Source organism: Ixodes scapularis, unplaced genomic scaffold, assembly GCF_016920785.2.
Source record: "Ixodes scapularis isolate PalLabHiFi unplaced genomic scaffold, ASM1692078v2 PGA_scaffold10__122_contigs__length_95168666, whole genome shotgun sequence".
Lineage (NCBI taxonomy): Eukaryota > Metazoa > Arthropoda > Arachnida > Ixodida > Ixodidae > Ixodes > Ixodes scapularis.
The window spans coordinates 32,599,125-32,623,113 of record NW_024609836.1 but is presented as its reverse complement, the minus strand read 5'-3'; the positions used below and the strand labels follow the sequence as shown (position 1 = coordinate 32,623,113).

General features: G+C 47.2%; 2 protein-coding genes across 2 annotated transcripts in view; both read left to right on the top strand.

Moving 5' to 3' along the window:
- LOC120849953 overlaps positions 1 to 20,944 on the top strand; it is an 81,832-nt gene extending 60,888 nt beyond the window's left edge. Inside the window, exon 2 of the mRNA XM_040222286.3 lies at positions 20,693 to 20,944. Coding sequence (XP_040078220.1) covers positions 20,693 to 20,794 — 102 coding nt within the window. The 3' untranslated portion in view covers positions 20,795 to 20,944. The remainder of the gene's footprint in view (positions 1 to 20,692) is intronic.
- Positions 269 to 23,989, top strand: part of LOC8042288 (inositol-trisphosphate 3-kinase A) — a 114,826-nt gene continuing 91,105 nt past the window's right edge. Inside the window, exon 1 of the mRNA XM_040505279.2 lies at positions 269 to 416. Within this exon, the coding sequence (XP_040361213.1) occupies positions 360 to 416 (57 nt within the window). The 5' untranslated portion in view covers positions 269 to 359. The remainder of the gene's footprint in view (positions 417 to 23,989) is intronic.

Genomic DNA, 23,989 nt, shown 5'->3' with positions numbered 1-23,989 from the left:
CGCTAAGCCTCTTCGCCGTGAGTTCCGACCTGGGACTCTAATCTGAACACTTTACGAAAGACTCCGTGATTGGCCGGCTCGAAGGTCAAGCGCGGCGCCGGCCAATCACGGCCGCCGTATCCCTTGCCAACTTTGTTTTGCCAAGTGTCCAGATCAGAGCCCCTGTTCGCGAAGCGTCGGAGGGCCGCCTGCCTTGGGGCGGGCCTTCCTCTACACCCTCTCCCTGGGGGGCGACCTCTTTCCATTTCCCCAGCTCGGACGCGGTAACAACGACCGGCAGACAGGCAAGGGGCGTTTCGCCACTTCATTTCCCGCTTTTGGGAAGGAGTGACTCGTCCGGCAGCCGCAACCGTGTTCGGATGTGTTGGCGATCTCACCGATGCCTCCCCGACTCTCAGGGACCTCGTGCCTGGCAGGTAAGGACCACTTCTTACCTCGCCGGCACATGGGGGGGAACATTCCGGACGGGGACATTGTGGTTCGTTTGAAGAGTGTACGATGAACGCTCTTGAACCATTCGTCCTTACTCTGGTGTCTTCTGTATGTTCGAGAGAGAGAGAGAGACAAGGTAGCGGTCATCGGCAAGGACGAAGCTACTTATCTTTCCGACCCGCGGTAATGTAGCCGTTGTCTATAGTCCCACGTCACACCACTGCGGCGGCGCTGCTGTCGGCTCTGCGCATGCGCAGAGCCGCGTTTGCCCAAACCGGATGTCGGCTTTGCGCATGCACAGTGCCCACATCCGGTGTGGGCAAACGTGGGCATGTTGGCAAACAGTGAGTTGGTCGATTGCCTCAGAGCAAACACGAGTCAACGGAATATCCGTGGTTCGAATGCCGCCTGCCCAAGTTTTCTCCTTGAACTTGTTGCCGTGCGGCACTCGAAGCAAGAATCTCGCGGTGACTGGCGTTTGAATTCGTGAGCAAACTGGCTTTCGTAGAATGTATAGCGAGTTTTTCACTGGCGGCCATAGCTGTGTGCGCGAACGCTGAGCGCGTTTCGATGGCGAGGTTCCACAGTTCTTTTGCAACGTGCATTCTGCACCATGGAGATTGCCGCGGTCTTAGCGGCCTAATAATGTGAGCTTGTTCTGAGCATGCGCTCTAAACAGCGCCCTCAAATATGGTGTACAGTGGATACTTCCTATAAGCAGTGGGGCACCGGCTTTAGAGATTGCCGCCGCTGTTGAAATAACCCTTTGGTTAATCTGCCAGTACCTCGCTGTGTGAGAAACGAAAAAAACAAAAAAACAAAAAACCACACACTATGGTCAGTTACAGCTCAAGAAACTAAGGGTGTATCATGTTCACGCTCCTTGCTTCACGATTTTTGATTCGACTCACCGCGCCTCGCGTTTCTTAAATTAGCAGTGACTATTTTGTTGTTTGCGTACCCTTCAAGACTGTTTACGCAGCGAGACCAGCGCAATGCACGCGAATCGCTTGAGAATGCTGATTTATTGTGCTGACCGTAAAGGCCTTTAAAGATACGAAAGCACTTCGCTTCTTCTTATAAGCCATCCTCGCACGAACGCCTTCGCACAAAGGGTTACATCCCCCCATCCCCCCTCAAACGTCCCGACACAGCAACAGCAATGGCAACAGGAGATGGAAAGCCCTCATTGTCCAACGCCTGTTGTTTTCTTTTACATTTGTGTGTGTGTGTGTTTGTGTGACAGAGAAGGGGCTGTTTCAGCTGCGTTTTTATCGAGTTGCGCTGAATGCCGACTGATGCGTTCGAGCCTGCTTCCCGCAAGTACGCAGAGCGCACGCACAGACACACACAAAGAAAGAAACGCTCAACAACAAAGGAAGGACAGGGGGGCGTGGTTTAACGGCCGCCTGCGTCACTGATGACGTCATCGGTTTCGAACGACGCTCGCCCGCGTGTCCGGAGTCTATTTTTAGCGCAGCTGCATGGCAGCCGGAACGAAAACAAGAACGCTGTGCGCCGCGGGCGCCGCCGCTCACCCCATACAGCGAGGCAACACAGCGACCTCTTGACTTGGGCGTCTGGCAGGGCTGGCAGCGCTTACGCACGTCGGATGGAGATGCAAATGTGGCGAGTCGGGTGTCGCAAGCTTTAGTCCAACTGGGAAATTCGACTGGTTGCCTTCGAACTTTCGGCGAACTTTCGACTAAGTTCGATTTTCGAACATTGTTGCACAACTTCTACATAAACATTCAAATACAAAAAAAAAAATTAAAAAAGTGTTATAGTGTAGTTTGTTTTATATTTTATAAGATACAAAAGAGAACACACAGATGTTTTTTTTTTATTTAGTTTGTTTTTATACAACAAATTCAAGCAATGCGATGAAAGTGAAAACACACGGGCAAGCTGTCGAACTGCATAATGATAAACCAAAGATTATGAAAAATAAAATAACGTTGCAAATGAGTTATAATTCTTTTTCCTAGTGTTTGGCTCATTTTTATGGAGTCAAGCAAAACGTCTGATAGGTATTTCATGACTCCTCCGTTTCTAATTTCACTCAGCAGTTTAACTTGAGCTCCCGCGCACGCGCAGAATAGTCGAACTTCATTCGAACTTTGTGGTTCAAGTTCAAAGAAGTCGAACTTGGACGAACCTCGGTAGGTTCGTTGCATCCCTAAATATGGCTATGGTGCTCTAGAATGTTGGGCAGTGTATCGTCCTCTCCGGTAGCTCCGGAAAGCAACGTTGTCGCCGCGGCGATGACGCACGCAGGGGGCGCTGTCTGTAGCGGGAGTGCTGGAGGCGTGCTTGTTTGCCTGCCGTTCGCTTGGATGCCTAGTAGCGAGCAAATGGCGTCGCATTGTTAGCGTTTTTTTTTTTTTTAGTAAATTATAGTCCAGTCGGTGTTGCACAGTGGTATGTAAACAGCGCGAGAAATGACGGAGAGACCGCGGGACAAGAGAGACAAAGCGTGTTTTGTGTCGGGCTGCATCCTGCAAGGAAACACGAGGTGCCTTCTTCGTGCCCCGCCCAAGCTTCATCGCTTGAGGCGTGGTCGTGTAAAGGTCGAGAGAGGCGACAGGACGCTTGACCAAGGCAGCGTTGTTCGTCAACGCCACTTTGAGTCTCACTTAATTCAGCTCGTACTTCGAACGACGAGAGCAGTCACTGCTGGCCAAGGATGCCCGGTCCCTACGATATTTCCCGAACACGATTCAAGTGCGTTTAAAACTGCAGTTGCAACGTGATCCGTCTAACCGTTAGTTAAAAAACCTTATTAACAGATTATTATGTTAATTTTCTAACTTATTGCGGCGATTATCCCCCGTGTGATGTCCTACTGGCTGGCTCACCTGCACAGGCTGCATTAGTTTAGTGTCGGGGGCGGATTTAAGAGAGGTGGGTAGGGGGGGGGGGAGGGGGAAGGCAGGAATTAAGGGGAAACGCCCCCACCCCCTCTCCCTCTTTCGTCTGCACTCTTGCGACATGTAGCGCCCTCTCCCGCCAGCCGCCGCTGTTAACGCTAGAAAATCCCGCGCTTCGCCGCTACTCCAGTATTCTGCTACACCATAATGTGGCTGCTGTGGACGTTTTCTGCTGTCTTGTCGGTTTTAGAGCGCAGCTCTTGGGCGCCCATTTCCGGCTTGGGCGGCGTCGCAGTCGGCGTAACCGCGCGGTGCACTATGGGACGCGTGACGTCATCGTCACGTGACCCTCGTGAGGTGACGGCGACGCCGCTCGGAGGCAGGAGCAGCAGACAAGATGAGGAGGTGAGGAGGAAGGAGGAAGGGTATACCCTCCTCTCAGTACACTATCCCTCGTCCTCCTTAAGAGCTGCGCTCTAATTCGGCGTTACAGAGAGTTGTAAACGGCTTTCATTTTTTTTTTTTTGTTCACTCGCTCAAAGTGTAACATGGAAAAAGGTGCAGCGGTTGGTCTATGACGTAACGTTTTGCCGACGTTGATTTCAGTTAGGGTTGCCAAAACGCTTTTGGTCCGCATGCGTAGCGCTGATGGGGTTTTCTGAGCGGAGCGACTGACAGACATCGGTCAGAATTGAATCATACGTGCGTAGAATTTATTTTATTTTATTTTATTTTTAGTTAAACAACTTTTTAGGCTTCAAATTATTAGTGGAAAAAAGTAATTCACTACAGTGACTCGTTACTTTTAGAGCGTAATGTACCTACTTGCGATTACTTTCCTCTGAGAACTGCCCGCGACTTGAGCGACGGTGTCGCGAAAAGCATATTTCAGCACTGCTACGCAAAATGTTTTTTCTTCAGCCCAGTATTTGAGAAGCCAGTAAACAGTGTTTTTTTTTTTTTCCTTTCGTATTGTGTTCAGATTTTGCAGACTCGATATTAAAGCGGTTCACGAATTCATTACCTTTCGCTCTCGGTTTTGTTACGCTCAAAATCACGACCTATAGTCGCAAGTTCCGAAAGGTCTATTTGCTTCTGTTTCGGGAAGTTTTGTGCAGACTTGGACGGTATTCATCACAAGTAATCATCGATTACTTTTTGAAGTAATTTTGTAATCATTACATTACATTTATTAGGAAGTAATCGCGAGAGCAATCTGATGAATTTTGGGAGTAGTAAAATTACTTGTAACTGTTACTTTTTTTCACTCTCGCTTCTAACGCCGCGTTTGAACCAAGTCTCAAACGGGTGGACGGTTTACTAAACTCGGTGGATTAAGAAGACAAGCAGTTAACGATTCGGTGACTCTATTCCAATGACGTAGACCCGTTTTCAGACGAGCACAAAGCTCTGCCGTTTTGAAAATCTGAAGCACTAACCGGAGAAGTAACGGTTACTTTTTCGGATAACGACCAATTACTTTTCGCCTCCAGTAATCGAGTAATCTAGTTGAATACTTTTTAAGCAAAAGAGTAATTGTAATTGTACTCTTTCGAGTGACGTGTAACATCCGCTAAATTGAATACGGCTCCCCTTTGGCCGGCCGAAGCGGCCGGTCCCACTTGATGTGTTCCCAGCCGCCATGTTCGTCTGGATGTGGCGCCGCCTGTTGCTCGCTGGAGTCGCGAATACTCATAAGGAATGTTGCTGCGATGTATCCACAACTTGAAAAGATGAGTTATGTAAAACGCGGTTACGTTTGTAAAATAATTCGCTGTTTGTATTTTTTTAAATCCATAAGACCGCGAAAATACTTCTGCACCAGCAACCAAATCTAGAGAAATAGTTCTCTTTTATTTATTCTTTTTTACATAAATTACTGTATATTGAAGTCAGGTATTCTGAAAACAGTAGAGTACGCTATTATAATCACGTCTCATAAACAGAGTGTAGTCACGTAATTACTGGGCCGCTACATTTACAAATTTAAAATTACATACAATAACTAAGGCAGAGCCTGTTGGCCCTTTGGCACCAATACAAAGCTATATTAGTATCTACATTATCACAAAACCGTTCGCGTTGTTTTTGTTATTGTTTTTTTTCTTTGTGGTTGGGGGGTGGGGGTGGTTAGTATACATAAAGGTCTACAGTTATGTGGAAAAAGGCCGACATAAAACGCATAAAAGATATGAAACACGAAAGTGACGTCAACCGCTAGATAGGGGGAGTTTATAGGGAGCTTATAGGGAGTTTATAGGGAGTTTTCGTAAATCGCTTTGGCAGTCCCGCAACGCTTTCCGCAACCGCTACGATACCCGGGACTCTACAGTCAAAGCCATGTTCGCGCAGGCGCAGTAGCGGCTTCTTCGTTGCGGAGGGCTTAACGGAGGGGAAGCGCGGTCTATACGAAAACTCCCTTATGTCCCGTCATATTTAGCGGACGGTAGCACGCGTGGCTTGCCCATGTGACCAGGAGGTGACGTGACGACCCCATAACGCATTCAGCGTACGAGAATTTTATCAAATATAACCAAGACGGGCCGCAAGTATTTTTTTTTTTTTTTATTTCTTTTTTTAACTTAAGTGTATTGCCTGGATGGAGCTTCCGCTATAAGGCCCGTTCACACTCTTGCGACCGACTTCGACCGAGAGAGACCAGACCGGTTTTTAAGCCTTTTGCGACTTCTTAGGACCACATGCGATGCAGCGGAGCTGGTCCTAAGAAGTCTCAAGAGGCTTAAAAACCGGTCTGGTCTCTCTCGGTCTAACTCGGTTGCAAGAGTGTGAACGGGCCTATAGACTTTACGCGGTGTGGCCACTTGCGCGGCTGGCCTTTGACCTTCACCGCCAAACTTAGCGGGAAATTGTGCAAAGACATTAGTGTTTCGCTTACTGTCAGTGGTGAAACAACAGCGGAACCGAATCCGGTCTGTATACGTTTCGCAGAAACCGTTGAATGGGACGCCACATGAGACGGCATGCAGCGAAGCGAGACCGAAACATGAACACGTGCTGCGGGCCGTAGCGGTACTCCGTTTCCCCCTACGATGGACCGCAGCAGACCCTATACTTGGCACTCCAGCCAATCCGGGGATGTGAACGTCTTACGTACCGCGCTCGTTCCGGAAGTCACGTGACACCTGCTCGGCCTTTGATTGGCTCCGACGGCACGTGGAGTCCACCACGGTTCATTGTATGGGGGAACCGAGTGCCGGCTTTACCCGGTTCTGCCCGGTTCGGGCCAAGGGGGGAGGCTAATTTTTCCCCACGTAACATCAGTACGTCCGCTTGACGACACCGGGTTCTCATGGTTGCATCTCGCTGTAGCTTTCCAACGTTCCTTTATTAGACGTTTCTGATTAAAAAAAAAAGTATCTGCAAATAACACGTCGTGTTGTTTCTTTCTTATTCTTTTTTCTTAGCGGTTACGCTGCTTAAATTATGCGTAGGGCAAATCGATTTTTCAATGAACGCAATTCTTTGACAATGTGTAATCTTTGCAAATCAATGTCAGTAAAACAGGCTGTTCTATTTAGATCACGAAGCACAGGTGGTACGCTTACACATGTACAACCTTTCTCTTTGTGGAAATCATGTAGATATAGTAGATAGGATAAAAATACTAGGTAATGTATTTTATCGGTGCATGGTCCGTGAGGAAACTGTGCAACATACGTGTAATAAACTGTCGATGGCTGTGGGCATTAGATATGTATCGAAGTATGCTCTCCGCTTCCGCTATGCTCCTCTTATACAATTTTTTTTTCTACGGTCACTACTATTGCGTTTTAGACTGGGAAAACACGACCTGTGGCAAAATCTCCAGTAAATACATACTCTTCAGAACAAACGTAATTGGTGCTATATGTCACGCAACATACTGTAGCCATTCACTGCCATTGTTTAATAGGTTCGATATTGTACAAATTCGAAATCATTATAATCACAAACTTTTTATTTCCTTTAAAATATAATTTTAGACACACACACACACAAAAGTTTACCAAACAATTGTGCACCTGAAATCTAGGGAATCAGTTTAGGGAACTCGCGGTGCCGAAGTGCACTCCAGAACTATGGTGTATGAGATGTTAAGGTTTTCCTTTCCCCGGCTTCTAAATCGTTCTTCGTGAACTTAATAAAGTCAAGTAACCTACAAGCTGCCTTTTTTCTTTACCTGCATTTTCCGAAAATGGCGACACAAAAAAAAAAAAATTTGACATTGAATCTCTTGTTCTTTCTAATTTTTAATCTTTGGGAAAAGGTCAGCTTTGTTTGTTAATTGTGACATTAGGTTTGAAGTGACACGGCTCCTTTATTCTCCTTGATGCGGGAAACGGAACATATGGTCCCGGAACAAATGGTCCCTTAAATGGTCCCGGAACAAATGGTCCAGGAACTAATGGCCCCAAGTAAAAACTAGAAAAAATGGTCCCAGATAAATATTGCCAATGTGGCTTCTGCGTTTTCAGATAAATCCGATAAAATCCGATAACACTCGCCGAATTTCGAGGCTGCCGATTGCACGAACTCGACCGGTTTTTATATTTTTCTGGGAAGCTCAGAAATGTTTTGCGCTATGGAAACCTAATGCACCTATAAAGGCATCGAGCTCCGCTCGCTATGTGTGCTACCACCACGGGTCATGACGAGGGGTGTAGGAAATTCGAGTTTCATGGCTTGACTATAGGGGGGAGGCACTCACTTGAGAGAATGACGTTTTAGTGAACGCCCACGTTTCACTGAATGCCACTTTAGCGAATTGTCGGCCGGCCGCCGCGAAATGGCGTTTGGGGGTAGGCCAGGTAGGTTCACATTTTTGTAATGAGCCGCCGCAGACTGTCGCCGCAAATAGGCGTAAGCGCAGCGCGGGGGGTTGGGGGGGGGGGGGGGGGGGGGGTAACACGCGCCCCTGTCATTCACTAAAACATTGGTTTGCTCAAATGTCGTTGTTTGCTGAAACGTCATTCACTCATGTGATATGGACCCGTAATAACTCCTAAGGTAACTAACTAAATTAACAGTTAGGAGATAACTGTTGGACAGTATTCATTTCGAAAATATTCTAACGATTTTGAATAAAATTGAGTTCGATACCCGAGCATTTTCTTCGAAGTAACCGGCCTCAAAATATACACGACATCCTTCATACCACCAGGAAATCGCTGATTGCATAACGGATGTAGCATATTGCACGGTATATCTTAATTTCAAAAGAATCTTCTTACGGGGCCCTTTCTTCGTACCTTGGACTTGGGACCATTAGCTCCGACGCCAATTGTTACGGGACCATTAGCTGCGGTACCCTTTGTTCCTACACCTTCTTGAAGCTCTAAGTGTGCTATACGGAGAATGCATCGCAAACTGTCTGCTATATCCGAAATATGGTGCACGCCACGTTAATAGAGCTGTCGCGTTACAAACATATCGCTCAAACTTTCATTCCCATTACATTCACGAATGATTTAAAGGCTAGCTATCATATCATGTATGACGCTTTTAAAATAAGAAATACACTTTTTGTTACTTTTTTTTTGAGTGTTGTTCGTTTACACGTAAGGATATTTGCAGGTGGATGCGATCACTCAAAGTTCCGCTAATCACACGACATATTTCAACGTCTGTAACAAAATGAACGATGAGGGTGTCCGCATGTGCTGTAATTCTAGTTGATCTGTCACATGAACACAGCCAAAAATGTTGCTAGTAAAATATAAAGATGTTTACGCTTCGTATGAAGTAGTACGTTAATGTTAAAATCACCTCCAATTAATTCACTAAAATAGTTAAATTCCAGGATCATGTCAAAGAAAGCAAAACAAATTTTGGAATATGTTGCCCCGTAAGGTGGACGGCAAAATAGAGAAACGGGCGTATATCCATTCAACAAAAGCAAAAGTTTCTATAATCCTTGCGGACAAGACAAAAACTTGCTTGCAGATGACATTTTATACATCCATCCGGTAGTGCACAGACGCCTTTGTCACAGCTAGGGGGCGATTTGAACAATAGCTGGTATGCGACGGCAGATTAAGAACGTCCTCTTCACCCGAACGCCAGGTTTCGGATAACATGATCACATGGAATGGAACGTCAGACCGATTGATCTTTATCTTTGGCGACCGTCCATTGAAACGAAAGACCCTCATCGCATTTTACATTTACGTCGAAGCAAACGTGCCGGAACTATTCGGTAGAGGGAGCGGGTATTTTTCCCCCTCCCCCGTATTGTTTACATTAATTGTTCTTAAAATGCATCAGAAAGCCCCCCCCCCCCCCTCCTCCCCTCCCCCTTCCGATCCGACGTCACTGCGTGCAAGGTGTTTTTGTTTTTCTCGAAGTCAGGATTTAAGCAGGCGAGTCTAATATTTAATCTTCGTTATGACGGCGAAGCAAGGCGTCCAGCGCATGCAAATAGCTTTTGTTCTTCATGATGAAGGAACGCTCGCCATTCTTTCGACAGACGAAAAGGTTTCCGTTCCTACGTCATTCCTATAAGAAGCCGATCCTTCTCAACCATATTTTGTTGTTGTTGTTGTTATAGTTGTTTTGCTGTAGCCGTTAGTGTCCTTGATTGAGTCATTATGGTTGCGTTGAGGCACCCTTCAGCACGAACGCTTCTTAATTTAGCCTTCCGGTCCAACCAGGCATCCATTGTCCCGTGGGTTACAGATAACTCCTAAAATCAGGCTTTAACGTCAAGCGGTGGATAGTCACGATTTCCTTATGACGTCGGTTCTAGTTCGTTAAGTCACTTCAAGTTTTCGCGCTACTTAGCTCACTTTGCTGATCGAGCCTTCGCTTTCGGTTTCTGTAATGACATTTCAAATGAACCCATCTACTTCTCCACTCAAGGTCACGTTCTTCTTGGTTTAATGGCTTCGGTTCCGTCTCCCATTTTGTTCGATTGCATCATAGACCTTCTATGGGTCTTTAACTTCACGGTCACGTTCGACGACGTAACTTAGAGACGTCATAGTTATCCAACGTCGGTTGGATCAATGCTTCGATATTCTTCACCATCTTCTGTAAGGCCGCTGGATCAGCCAGCTATTTGCCCTTGCATGCCAGAGTAACAAGGCAGATATGTATATATCGTCCTCGTGTTTTTATTTGCCACTGGCGCCACCCTTCATCTTCGCGGTACGGCGAGTTATTAATTTATTTACAAAGGAACTGCTATCGCCGTCAGGCATTATGACAGGGTGTGGGTTGTCGTCAAAAGTGTTAATCAAACACACACAAACATTATGTTTAAACCAGTGTGTCAAACCGAAAAAAAATACGGGTTCGGTTACGGTTCAGGTTCAGGTAAATTTATTTTGTTCCGGTTCAGTTCCGGTTCGACTAATTCGATCCGCGAACTGGTTCGCGAACCGGTTCGGGGCGCTGAACCGGTTCGCGAACCGGTTCGGAAATTATAAATGACAAATTGCAACATCAAAATAAATTACAAATAAAACATCTGAAATCAGCACATACGAAACGGGATACATCGTAGTGTAAGGCTCAGGGATTTCTACCAGGAATGGTTTCTTTATGTGCACTCAAAAGTTACCTCACCGACGTTTACGCATTCGGACTTCATCTAATTGGGTCCGACGCAGTAGCTGTAAAATCCGCGACCTCCTTACAAACCCACTTACAAGTAGAACTCGCTAACTATCCCGCCACCTCGGCGTGTAAGCAATTGAAGGAGCAGTGGGGAGAAAATACAGCTTTCTTTATTTGAACTAGCCTTCGGTAACTCAAATTAGACCCTTAAAGAAGTTTTCATTAAACAAGATACGGAATATGAAAAACACTGCACCGAACGCAACGCCAGAAGGGCGTAATAGGATAAATATTAAAATAGAAGAGTTCGCTGTCTCACAAATATGTTAGCTTCTAAGTGCCTATACGAAACCGGATGCATTATTATCAAACTCCACAGCCTTTTCTTTTCTCATTCCGATGGAAGCAAGCTTCAAGAACTCGCGCGTTCTAGAATCGTGTTATGAAATGAGCACACAGCAGCATTTAGGATTTAGGAGATTGTAGGAAAATGAAATCCCGTGACGCGATTTTTTTTTTTTTGCACAGCTTTCTAATTTTTTTTTTTCCGTGCAAGCCGCGACCAGCGCAATGCTAATTCCTATGTCAAGATTCATGGATGCAGCGTTTGTCAAGATTCATGGATGCAGCGTTTATATTCCTAAGACTGAGTGGAGAAGAAAAATATGTAAGCGAGGTGTGTGTCAGTTGACGGCACTTAAGAAACAAATGGCATTGATAGAACATTCATTGTCAACAGCGCGTGGCCGAACCGTTTTGAAATGAGCTGGTAACCGTTATTTCTTTTCCGGTTCAGTTCCAATTCGGGTTCATCGCGATAACAATATAACGGTTCGGGTTCGGGTTCAGTTCCGGAAAAAATACCGGTTCGGTTCCGGTTTTCGGTTCGGTTCCGGTTCAACACCCTGGTTTAAACACAACTACGAATATAGGAGGGCATTATCGGTAAAACAAATGGAATACAAAATACCTTTTCCATCCAACAGAATTGGACGACTAAAAGCACTATTCGTTAAACACATACTTATTCCAAAACTATATCAAACGTATAGTCTCGAAAATTCTTCAGATCATCCTTCGACAGCCTATCCCTCTTATCAATAATTCTCAAAAAAAAAAAAAGAAAAAAAAAAGGGGTTCATCTTCAGGCTTTACGGTACCTCTCTCTGCCTTTACACTTGTGCACGCAGGCGTTCTAGAGCCACGCGAATGCCGACACGTAAAGCATGAAATCAATCATTTCCTGTACAGCATTTCTTCATAGGGCTTCAAACACAGCGTTTCAACAGTCCACACGTGACGTGTAATTGACCGGGTAGAAAATTAGTATTACATAAAGTTTCGCGATAATTTATATAACTCATGGCGTCAACGAGAAACAGTTAATGATAGTGTATCTGGACTTTATTTTATCATTCGTTCATCCTAAGATCGGATCATCAGCGGCAAGCCGCCATAACGCCTGATGGCCGGACGCCGCTCTAAAGATATTTCGGAGTTTGTCTTTTTATGACGATATATCTATTTACGCGCAAAAAACGCCATAAGCAAAAAAAAACAAAAAAAAAACATGTAATTTACGATTGTGCGTAAACGATTTCACTACTATAAAAGTGATCAATGATTGCGACCAGCCCTTTTCCGCAGGAAAAACGGCGACGTGTCAATGTTTAAACGAGTGGAATGAGCTATTGCCATCAAGACAAACCAAAAAGATAAAAAAAAGTCTTTTGCGCTTCTGTAATGATTTCCCCTTAGGCCAACTTTTTTAAGGTAATAGACGCTTGGAATTTACACAGACATATTTATGCGCGTTCAACATATTCGTACATAAACCTTTGACTAGTGACGTATTTCATAAAAGAGTTTCGTCGCAGCACATGGACTCGTGATTGAGTCTGTTTTTGCGCACATGGCCTCTTTCGTGACAGATTAAATAATTTAAGAATCTATGAGTCATTTTGTGGTATATATTCAACGAGCGGCGCTGACGTCACGCTGCGGCGGGGCGCTGCTGTCGGATCGACGCGTGCGCAGAAGGTCCCTCTCTGCTAGTCATGGTTACTGCACGCACATAGAACGCGCGGGCTTGTTTGTAAGCTGCACGTTCGCGTACAAAACGTGGCGGGTCGAGTTTTTATAGCGGAGCTGTTAAGGGCTAGTGTCCCCAGTATCTTGTCCGTGGGCAGACAAATCTCGACAGAACACTCCGGTCAGCTACCGCCTTCTATTAGCGACGGCGGCAACCTTTCCAGCCTTTCCACTTTGGCTTGCCGACTTGCGGCCGACCATTACTTCATTCCCACCATAGTACCGCTTCGCTGTTCTTCCTTCTTCATCAGAGTGGAAAGGATGAAAGTTTTTTTTTTTTAGATCTTTTCATGGGGTTTGGATATCGTAAAAGACGCCCGGGTAACTAACTATCTATTACTAATGCTGACGCGGATAACTTAACAAGCTTATTTTCTTTAACATCGGTCCATGACAAACCACACGAACGCTTGATGGTCGGACGGTTTCATTGGTCCCGTTAGAACAATCACTCGTATGAATGCGGTTTTCGCGCTCAGAAGATTGCTACGCGCGTTTGATAAGTTATTCTTGGTTTTCCTCGTATGCCATAATATATCAGACACATGTTGTATTGAAGTCAAGGTTAGTAAACGAGCGAGCTATAGGTTTAGGGTCACCGATAATTTATACCGGAGACGATCGGACGATAATATGGGACAACACATGGAGCGTCTCAAACGCAGCTGCCCTGTAAATTTTGTCGACACGCCTCGTTACATAGGCCACTCTCCCCGCGCAACCTTCGCACAGGAACGTGCGCAAAATCGACGAAGGTTGCGCGGGACAGTAGTTCGCATTACCGGGTGTGTCAATAAAATTTACTGGTGAGCTGCGTTTGAGACGTTCCGTGTGTATCACTTATAATCATACCAAACTTTCTCGTACAAAGCACTTTTTTAGAGCAATAAATGAATAAAAATGTTAACCTTGATATATGAACGTCTTCGCGAGCCTCTTGTCTAACCTATCGCGCCGATCGAACTCTCGCGCCTCACCGAGAGTTCTTCCGGTTAGTATAGGCGCCACTGGGTGGCGCCACTGACCCGCGGCGTGCGTAGAGTGCCAAGTTGAAAGAGACGGAGCAACTCAGCCATCGGCTTTTGTATCCTTCTCAGCCCGTAAAGCACGTGACTGCGATCGCGCAGTTGGAAACACTCTGAAATCAGGCGCGCGCCGTGGCGGAAGCAGTATCGGCTGAAGTGGTGTCGTGCCTCGACAGCACGTTAAGGCCGGACGCAGCACTGTCTCTAGCGGGCTCAGGGCTGGTCCGGGCCGGCCGGGGCCTTCGTCGCCTTCTGTCAGGGGAGAGATGACGTATAGCCGGACGAACTCCTCTTTCTCCCCCCCCCCCCCCCTCTCCGTCCTTTTTTCTTTCCTTTATTACTTATTGTTGATGCATATGTATGCATTTACGGGCCCTAGGTTGGGTACACAGGCCTTCCGGTATGGGCAGCCTTGCCTTCTGTGGCCCCGTACGCCTTTGTGCAGCATTGCCTTTGGGCAATGCTGCACAAAGTCGTAGCGCGGTAGGTTAAGAAACCGAATTTTGCGGTCGATTTAAAGAGCCTGGCCACTATTTGAGACACCTTGTTTATACATTTTTTGCTTGGAAGCATACCTGTGAAAGTGAACAGTTTTGTTACACGAAAGAAATATTTCACATACTTTTGTAACAAAAAGAAGACGAGTTGTTGTAAAACATGATGTAACATTGTAAAGCAAAGCAACGCCGTGTACCTTAGTTATTTGAATATAGGTCGAGGTTTTCTCTTCCCGCACAGTTCTTTAAAATCGGCGGTTCAACCAGAGTAATCAATTATAGCCAAACGAGGCTCAGCTACAATAGCGAGCGAAATGTCCCGAGACCAGGGTGCCCGAGACCATTGATGAGCCCACCGAGGTGCTCTGACGCGCGTCAGCCGTTTCTCCTAGCACGCCACTGCAAAGCGGCGAAGCCTGATGCCTGTGCGCCCGGGGCTGTGCGGTGAAGCTTGACGCCAGAAATACGAGAATCCTAAAAATATTTAAATGTTAACTTAGTCGAATTTTTTTTTTAATACTGCGTTTTTAGGAATCGTTTCAGTCGCACTCGTCATACCTTGATTAAATATTCTGCTTATCTCTCGGAATAAAAATATGCAAATGCGAATTATCATGCCAATCACTACGCATCTTGGAGGGCGCTCGGCGAATGGGACTGCTCAAAATATGCTCAGATCTAAAGGCTGATTAAGTTTGCACTGCGATAGTGAACATGGCATGAGCATCTGGAACGACATGATGATTGTAACGCCGCAGCCTTTCTTTTCAGTAGACAGCTTTTCAGCCTGAACATTCGTCAAGCTTCCTTCGCAACGCGCATACACCAACGCATTAGACATGCGGCGTGGACAGCCCGTGTCCGAGAGAACCCATGCCCATCGCGTCTGTCCACTGTTATGATCGGCCACCCGAGATTGGGTCCGGCTCCCCTGGCAGCGCTATCGACCACCGATCGACTGACCAGAGTCTCGGGCTCGGCATTCTGGCGCCGCCGCGAACATGACGACCGACGCGGCGTGGGTAGGGTGCGGCTTCCGGGCGACGCCGAGCGAGCCACCCGGCACAGCGGCAGCTGACCCCCCTCTGAGAATCGGGGACCCGCTTCCTCGGCCTTCGGGCCAAGTGCTGACGGACAATGGACACACATAGGCTGAGTTTACATGGATGCGATCGTAGCGAATCGAATCGAGATTAACCGCCTATGATTGGGTAGACGAGGAAGGGAAAGGAGGATCGCGGGCGCGTGACTGGTCACATCTCGATTCGATGCGCCATGGTCGCATCCATGGAAACGTAGCCAAAGACCGGTCTGGTCTCTCTCGGTCTAACTCGGTCGCAACAGTGTGAACGGCGCTTAAGACCGAGAGAGACCAGACCGGTTTTTAAGCCTTTTGCGACTTCTTAGGACCATCGCCGCTGCAGCGGAGCTGGTCCTAAGAAGTCGCAAGAGGCTTATAGGCTGAGTTTACATGGATGCGATCGTAGCGAATCGAATCGAGATTAACCGCCTATGATTGGGTAGACGAGGAAGGGAAAGGAGGATCGCGGGCGCGTGACTGGTCACATCTCGATTCGATGCGCCATGGTCGCATCCATGGAAACGTAGCCATAGAGACATTTGGGTCTCGGTGTGCGAGCGGCTAATCTGCTGTGTTCCCGCGTCTTTTGGGCAAACAAGACGAGAGAGATGCCTGGGCCGGGGTGTGACCACGTGGGAGGTTCGCGTCCGGTGAGACTGCAGAGACGTCCCGCAGTGACGAGGGTGGCCTTTCCCCTTGCGGGACGTTGGCCAGGGGGATCCTCGCCACTTCATGGGGCTACATTAGCCGGTGCTCGGAGTCCTTCTCAGAGACCCGAACCGAAAGATGACGATGTAAATATTGCCGTGTATAAACGTCTTCTACCCTTCGTGAACGACGCACTTCAGCCTCCTCGGAGTCCCCGCGCTTGGAAGTGGGGGGATGCTCCTCCCGGAACCATATGACCACGCTCTCGCTCCTTCACGCTGTGCGGGGGGAGAGGGCTGCCGCCGACGTGCCGAGATACCGGATTTGCCGAGACAGCGGAGACGTCTGTCGACGCTGTCTCGAAAGCTGCCCACGACGATAGATCATCATCATCATCATCATTTATGATGATGATGATGGCGGGAGTCATCCCTCCCATTTCAAAAAAGAAAAAAAAAGAGAAAAACATTAGTGCGCACATCTAGCCGTTCCACCTGCGTAAAAGTTGATGGCGCCAAAGCCATCGAATTTTCGCAGAGTAAGGTGTGTTCCATAGTAAAGTATTCGCGTGGTTTCCATGCATGGTAGGCGCCATAAGTAGGCGCATGCTTTGTCTTCTGGGTAGCATTAAAGTCACCGGATCTTGTGAAAGTAGCGCCCTTCCCTGCCTGCTAGCCGGACACAAAGGACACGAACAGCTACTAACATGCAGACGACCAAACCTAGCAAGCTACCCGTCCCCAGCGAATTTGAATCAGTTCACCAGGAATGGACAGGTCAAGGAAAGAACAGCTCATTTCATGAACCAAAATGGCAACCATACGGGGAGCTGTCAAGCCGAGACTGCAGTGAATGCTACAAGCACGATAGCTCGAGGTGGCCGCTTTGAAGCGTTCTTCCGCAGAACGAGCACTCGCGCTAGAAATGCACGCCCGAAGGCTAGGAGCGCGGGCTAGCTCGTGCTTGTAGCATTGCCTGTAGTCTCAGCTTAATTAAGCGTTGCTCCATGCGCTGCGTTTCCTAAGCGTCACTGGCTGGGTTTACATGAATGCGATCGTAACGCATCTAATCGAGCAGGCACCAATTGCACGTATTCTGTCTCTCCACTTCTTTCTCTTCTGCCCATCTACTACCACTTAATGTAGCCAAATACCGATTTGATGCGCTACGGTCGCATCCATGTAAACGCAGCCAGTGACTGTTCTCACTAAAAAAAAATGGCAGCGATTTTTGCTTTTAAAGTTTCTACGATGCATGAAATGCGGTGTTTAAGAAGTAGTCATTTTAATTTGTGACTATATACAGTCTTGTACGGTATAGGCCACATCACGTTGGGTCACGTGACGTCAATTTCCCCGCCAAATTTAGCGGGGAAACTGAATTTGTGTATAGGTCACATGACGTCAGGTCACGTCTCATCAATTTCCCCGCTAAAAGTAGCAGGAAATGCGCGAACGAGCGGTCGCACGGACAAACAGACGAAATTTTGGGATTGGAGTGGAAGGGGGGAGCGGTAAAAACATTTCATGCTTAAAAAAAAAAATGTCTGTGAGTTTTGTTTTTTGCAGAGCTCGAGGGACAGCTAACCATTTCAAACAATAGAGGGATCCCACCGAATGAAGAAGTTCAAAATAAGATTAGACACACACAAACAACATATGACATGCGCACTGCAGGGTCGGTGGGCATGACGTTACATTCGCTCATTATCCCCGCGAACAATGCATTTTTGAGTTTTAATCGTTAGTTGAGCTACGTCCTTCGCTGGAACTCTGCTGCTCATCGCGGTTTGCTGCCTCCGTGTTGTGCAAGAAAGTAAACTCACGGCAGGGTTAGGCAAAGATACTCTAAAAGTGTATTCGGAAATGCAAACACCGGGATACATGACACAAAAAAATCATTTAAAATATGGATACTCAAATTCATTTATAAAAGAGTATCGCAATATGTATCAGAAATATATTTGGGAATTGACAAGTATTTGAAGATATAAATACACGGTTACATTTTGACGGGGCAGAACTACTGAAGTACATTTTTTTTAAACGAAAGAAAACATTTTCAGATGTCAGCATCCCTATTATCAGTAATAAGTTACTATTCAAAAAACAGCAATAAAATTCCCGTCTGAAACACATATTAACTTTTATATTGTAGCAATACAAAAAAAAAATAAATTCGACTGTGCTGCTACACTCAATTATATTTGAGGAGGAGTAGATTTTGTCGAACCACCGCTGCTGATTTCGGCAAAGCGTCATGTTAGCCATCGTAATTAGGCTTTGCACAGGTGCCAGAGAACACCGTCTCCCCTATACTAAGCGAACCAAAAACCACTTTCACACTAAAAACACGTTTTAAAGCATGCAAGGGTATAGTGCTCCAGGTAAATAAAGGCTTTCGCTCGGAGGTAGTAATGGATAAGTTCAGTAAACACTGCTCTCACATCAAATACAAAAAAGAGGCTTTTTAGCAAAACAAAATTAAAAAGTCCGTACTAAACGTGAGATGTTGATTGAACATGGGCGTTCTCAAGTTTGAAATAATTTTAGCATGCAATTGGCATTTTGTTTTTACTCTGTTGACTAGGTTGGTCCTTCACAAAGTTGGACTATCCGTCTAGAATAGAGAGCAGTTCTTCTTTAGGCACCGTGTACCCCAACAGGTCAACATCCTCTAGTTCGATCCCAGCGCCCTTTCCTGTAATCATTTCAAGATGTCGCTTTAAAATGAACTGGTATCTTTATCTGATGATCTGAAGGCAGAATTTTGTTTTTACCTTATTGAAAGTAATGGGCACAGGGAGTGGAGTATACACTTGTGAAGCTTGTCGGTCGGCTAACTGAAACCCCGGAAGAAATAAGTTATCATTGCATAATAGGGAAGGGGGTCACGAATCTTAAAGACTTAATGTTTGATAGAAACCATGATCTGCTTAATAGCACAGCCTCAAGGCCCTATTCACTCACTGCACTCGTCACCCCATCAAAAACACATTAAAAAAAAAAAGAGCAAAAAGAGCAAACGATTGCATCAGCTTTCGTGTGGAGGAGGACAACGGTTCCTCAAGAATTGTAACGAGATACATTGGGCCATGCTTGTACCGCGAAACGAGGAATACACGAACAATGTATTCCGATACAGAAATACAGATACACTCATCGAAAATCGTATCGCGATACGGAAATATAAATGCAAAATGTATTTCTGAATTGCTGTCGTGATACATTTGTATCGCTATGCTGCCCAACCCTGACCCCTGAAGTTCTTTTCGTTTTTTTCTTTGAAGTGTACGCGATGTGCACTTACTGGAATTCGAACCCCATACGGCTGTTTTTATGAAGCCAGGAAGTTGCGGTTACGCATCTAATACCTCGTCTGTGGACGGTGCCTAATGCATGTTTCTTCCTTGTATCAAGGTCCGGTAACATTGATCATGCAAAAGCTGTCCGCAGACGTGTTCGAATCGTACGAATGTATGAATCGCCAAAGTGCTTTGGGCATGCTTATGGCGAAGTGCGCAGATATTTCTGTAATCCTGTTGGTGGCGAACATCTCGTACATCTGTATGATGTACGAGACGAGGGACTCCGCGTCTTCAAGGAGTTTGAGCAGAGCGTTACCTGGCGCTGGCTACCGCGGGGGGACATGTGATATAGCCCCCCGTGCGCGCTTGAGGGCGATCGAAAGCTTGAGAGTATATCGAATCCTGGACACAAGGGTCACACTTATAAGAGTAGTGGGGTCATGCGAGGCCGTCAGGGATTATAGCTTCTTTAAATAATTAAAAGCGCCGAAAAAGACAAGGACAAAGAAGTGGAACGACACAAGGCGCACTCGCAACTGTGGTTTATTTCGAAAAGTACATGCATTTATAGGCCCCATAACCCTGTCAGTCATCCGCGTGTCCCTCGTAACGCTCCTTTCAAATAATCAAACTCACCCTTTGCCAGGGCGAGTGACGCTTCACTTACACACTCAACGCCCTTATCCTTAATGGCATACGCCTCTCTGCTTGTTCGGTCGCGATAACGAGCCAAAATTTTAATGTCTAAAATCTTAATGTCTTAATGTCTAAAATCTTAATGCGCTTTTAATTATTTAAAGAACCATGAACCAACTGGCTCAACTTTCCACTTTGCTGCGATTATAGCTTATCTCTCTGCACGTCAGGGACAGCACCCCAAGACATGTTACTGTTGCCGCCAAAGAATGTGCCCTAATCGGTTACTGGGTGGTTGACCGCGCGCGCATGCGTAGAACAAAGCTTGATTATCCGTGTTGTCCACCGATAATGGGCGAAAACAAGCGTGTTTGGGAAACATGTATTAGTGTTGTACGAAATTCAGGTACATCGTTTTTGAGAGTGCGCCGTGGCCACTTGAGTGTATCTTCTTTTCAGAATAAACCTTTTTGTGTTATTTTTTTTTGTGTTCAATATGTGGTGCTTAACAGACCGCATTAATTCGTTCTTTGTTTTGTGCTTTGCAGGTGAGTACCTGGAGTCAATGCCCACCTGACATTCTTCCATCGCCAACCGTGTTGGGACTTTGTGAGTACGGTATCACTCACTCCCCCACATACGCGAGCTGATGCACGTCAAACATGGCGGCATCAGCCATGTTTGATGGCTGATGCTGGAGACTCGGATATATAGAGAGAGAGCAGCGACGAAAGAAAGCAACAGACGTAGATATCTTCTTCGTGTGCACTTGTGTCGTCGTACTTTTTCCCAGAAAACCCTAACTGCATCAAGAACAACAAGTTCATACGTTATTTCCCTCGGGCAGTCACGTTTTCAAATGGAGAACTATCGACGCGAGACCATCTTCAAAAGTCCGCGCCATCGCCGGTCCGCCATTGCTTGATCACCTGCTCTGAGCATGTATTGGACAGGACCGCTGCGTCTGCGTTCGGCGATGACTCGGGTCCAATCACACACTACGTGCCCCATGAATGGATGGATGGATGTTAAAGCTACCGCCCTTTGTAATAGGTGGCAGCTTGCGCCACCTAGCCTAGGTCTAAAAAGACCAAACAAGCAATGGTGACAGCCAATGATGCTCGACGACCTCTTGAAAAGGGACAGTTACCACCGCTCTGCAGTAGGCACAAAAATGGCGGTTTCCACAAGACGATCGTAGAATGAATTGCCGTTACTTTAAATAAACGTGTAGCTTATCTAATGGCTTGAGGAGTGCCTGTAAGCCTCGGGCTGGCCCTCTCGGGCCATCTCCGCATCCGACCGCGAGCGGCCGGCCAATGGAGCGCCCAATCGCGCGTCTAATCGTGCGTCCGATGACGTCTGTCCGCAATGTTTTTGATCTCGGCTTTCCCTCGGGGCGTGACAGCGCGGTCTCCGTCGTGCCGCTCCGCCGGGCATGCCCGAAATAGCCCCGCGATCCCCACGGCCGCCCAGCCGTGACGCCGGATTACCCTAACGGGGCAGCGCTGCTCCGCGGAGCGCACCGCGCGTTGGTCACGCCCGTTCGGGTCGTTCGAATCCAGCGCGACGTCGCCGAACGAGGAAGCGGAGCTTTAAGAAACCCAGGGCGTGTCTTATTTATGTTCACGCCCCTTGCTCCGTGGTTGGTTCTTCAGTTTTCTCATCGGTAAATCCCGCACTCTGATTGGGTGCCGAGCGATAATTAGATGCGCGGGACTGCCCGCACCTCGCCTTTCTTACTGTCAGTGACTTGGATAGCAAAGCCGTAGTGCTATGGTGCACCCTTGAACGATTCTCCGACTGGTGCGTTAGCCGCGTCCCAAAAGGTCATGCTGTCGCCGGTCGCGATCCTGGCGGCGTCCCAACAGCTGTGGTCCTTGTGGCACATACCTGTTCTGCAGCGGGTCTCTCTCCAGTGTTGGCAGTCCGCGGAAGCGTCGACAGCCAGAAGTTGGGGCGCTGTGACGACAGCGAAACTCGCATTCGGTCATGCTACTTACAGCTTCTCGTTAGGATTTCTACGACCAACTGCCAGGATCGCAACGGGCAACAGCATGACACTTCGGCTTCTGTGACGTCATTCGTTATTACTTCGGGACCATTTTTGTCGCCTTGGCGGAATAGGACGCTGAACACACCAGTCGCAGAGACGCGTTCTGGGTACTGTATAGGAGTGCTGAATTTCCTGCGTCAACTATGCAAGGCGCCAACGCTGGGCTCGGATTATACACACGTGTTTTAGCGTTCGCCCGCGAGACTCGTGCTCGATGAGCGAGTGTACGAGTGACACCCGAACGCGTACGCGGAATTCGTTTCTCGATCTGTGCCCTGTATTATACAGAGAGTGTCCAACCGCTCGACCGAGGTCACGTTGTTTATGGGCCGCATTTTGCAACGCGAGCTGCGAGGAGGTGCCCTAAAGCGTTGGTCGTCTGCAAATGCCTCCGCCTTTCCGGCTGCTTTCCTCCTCGCCACGCGAAAACGTTAATAATAATGATAATAATAATAATAAACCTAAAACCACGCGAATAATAATAATAGTAATAATAATGATAAGTCGTTTTATTTTCACCAATGTACTTCGTTGGAGGCGACCAAGGAAAAAAGGCTGCGTCCAGACAGCTTGATGGGTCCTTGGCCCCCTTATTTGAGCAGGAAGCGTCTGTCGTTAAAAAAGTTGGGAAACGATTTTTTTTTTTTTACTACCGCTAAATACTATTTAGAATCACTCTTACGTCAATAACTGAATAAACTTACCGTAGTTTTTCTTCGAAGGCAATGGCAGTCGCCAAACAAGAATCGAGAAATATGAGCATCGTTCATCCCCTCAACTCGGAGCCAGAACAAGCGGCCACGTAGCCTGGTGATTATCCTATACCGCCAACGTTTAATCATAGCCACACGCTGGGGTCGGCAAAGTAGAAAACGCGTGCTGAGCTCCGGGCACTTGCGCCGCTCGCGTCAACCTTTCCCGCTGTGCACCATCTCGTGTGCGTCGAGCTTCGCCGCTTTTCATTAGTGTGCTAGGAGCAGCGGCTAACATGGGGGAATCCCTAGGGCAGACCCGTATACAAAGAGAGTTTGGGAAATGGCAGGAGCGGGCAGAGCCAGCGCGTGCAGCAGACGCAGACAGTGGGCTTGACATGCTCACTTGGCCGACCAGAAGCCAAAAATAATATCCTAGTGGTGGCAACGAGAAACACTTTTAATAAGTGCCTAAGAGTTCAATGTAGTAACTATTCGTGGTTGAAAATAGGGTGCTCGTGATGTTTCGTTTATGATCATGCAGAAAGATGGAAGAAGCGAACGTGACGTTCGAACTCTGTTCTGCTCGAGCGGTGTCCGACCGCTCGGACGGCGGATGCCTGGCCCACAACGCCTGGCGCGTGCGGATTACGTGCCGTGATTGAAACACTAGGTGCCCTATATTTTTGGTCACCGAGAGTTACTCCGACGCACTTATTAATTTTGTTTCTCGCGACCACCGCCAGGGTGTTATTCGCGGCTCTTGGTCGGCCCCATATGAATTTGTGAACGCGCCTTGGAACACACCCAGCCCGCTTTCGGCCAATGGCGCCTCCTCATTTGCCTCCTATACTTTCCAGCGAATGGTCAAACTCTTTCCATATACGGTTCTGTCCCGGGGGTAGCACAAAGGGCTCGGAAATTATGTTCAGTTATTGTTGTTGTTGAGTGTTGTTACACACGGCAAGAGAGGATGCCTGCACATAATGTTAGCCTCCTTGGGCAGGGGCAAGACTCGCACAAGCGGGGAAAGAGGCCGAGAAAAGAAGAGAAGAGGGGTTGGGGGGTGATTCGGTCACCAATCTCTGGAGGAGTAG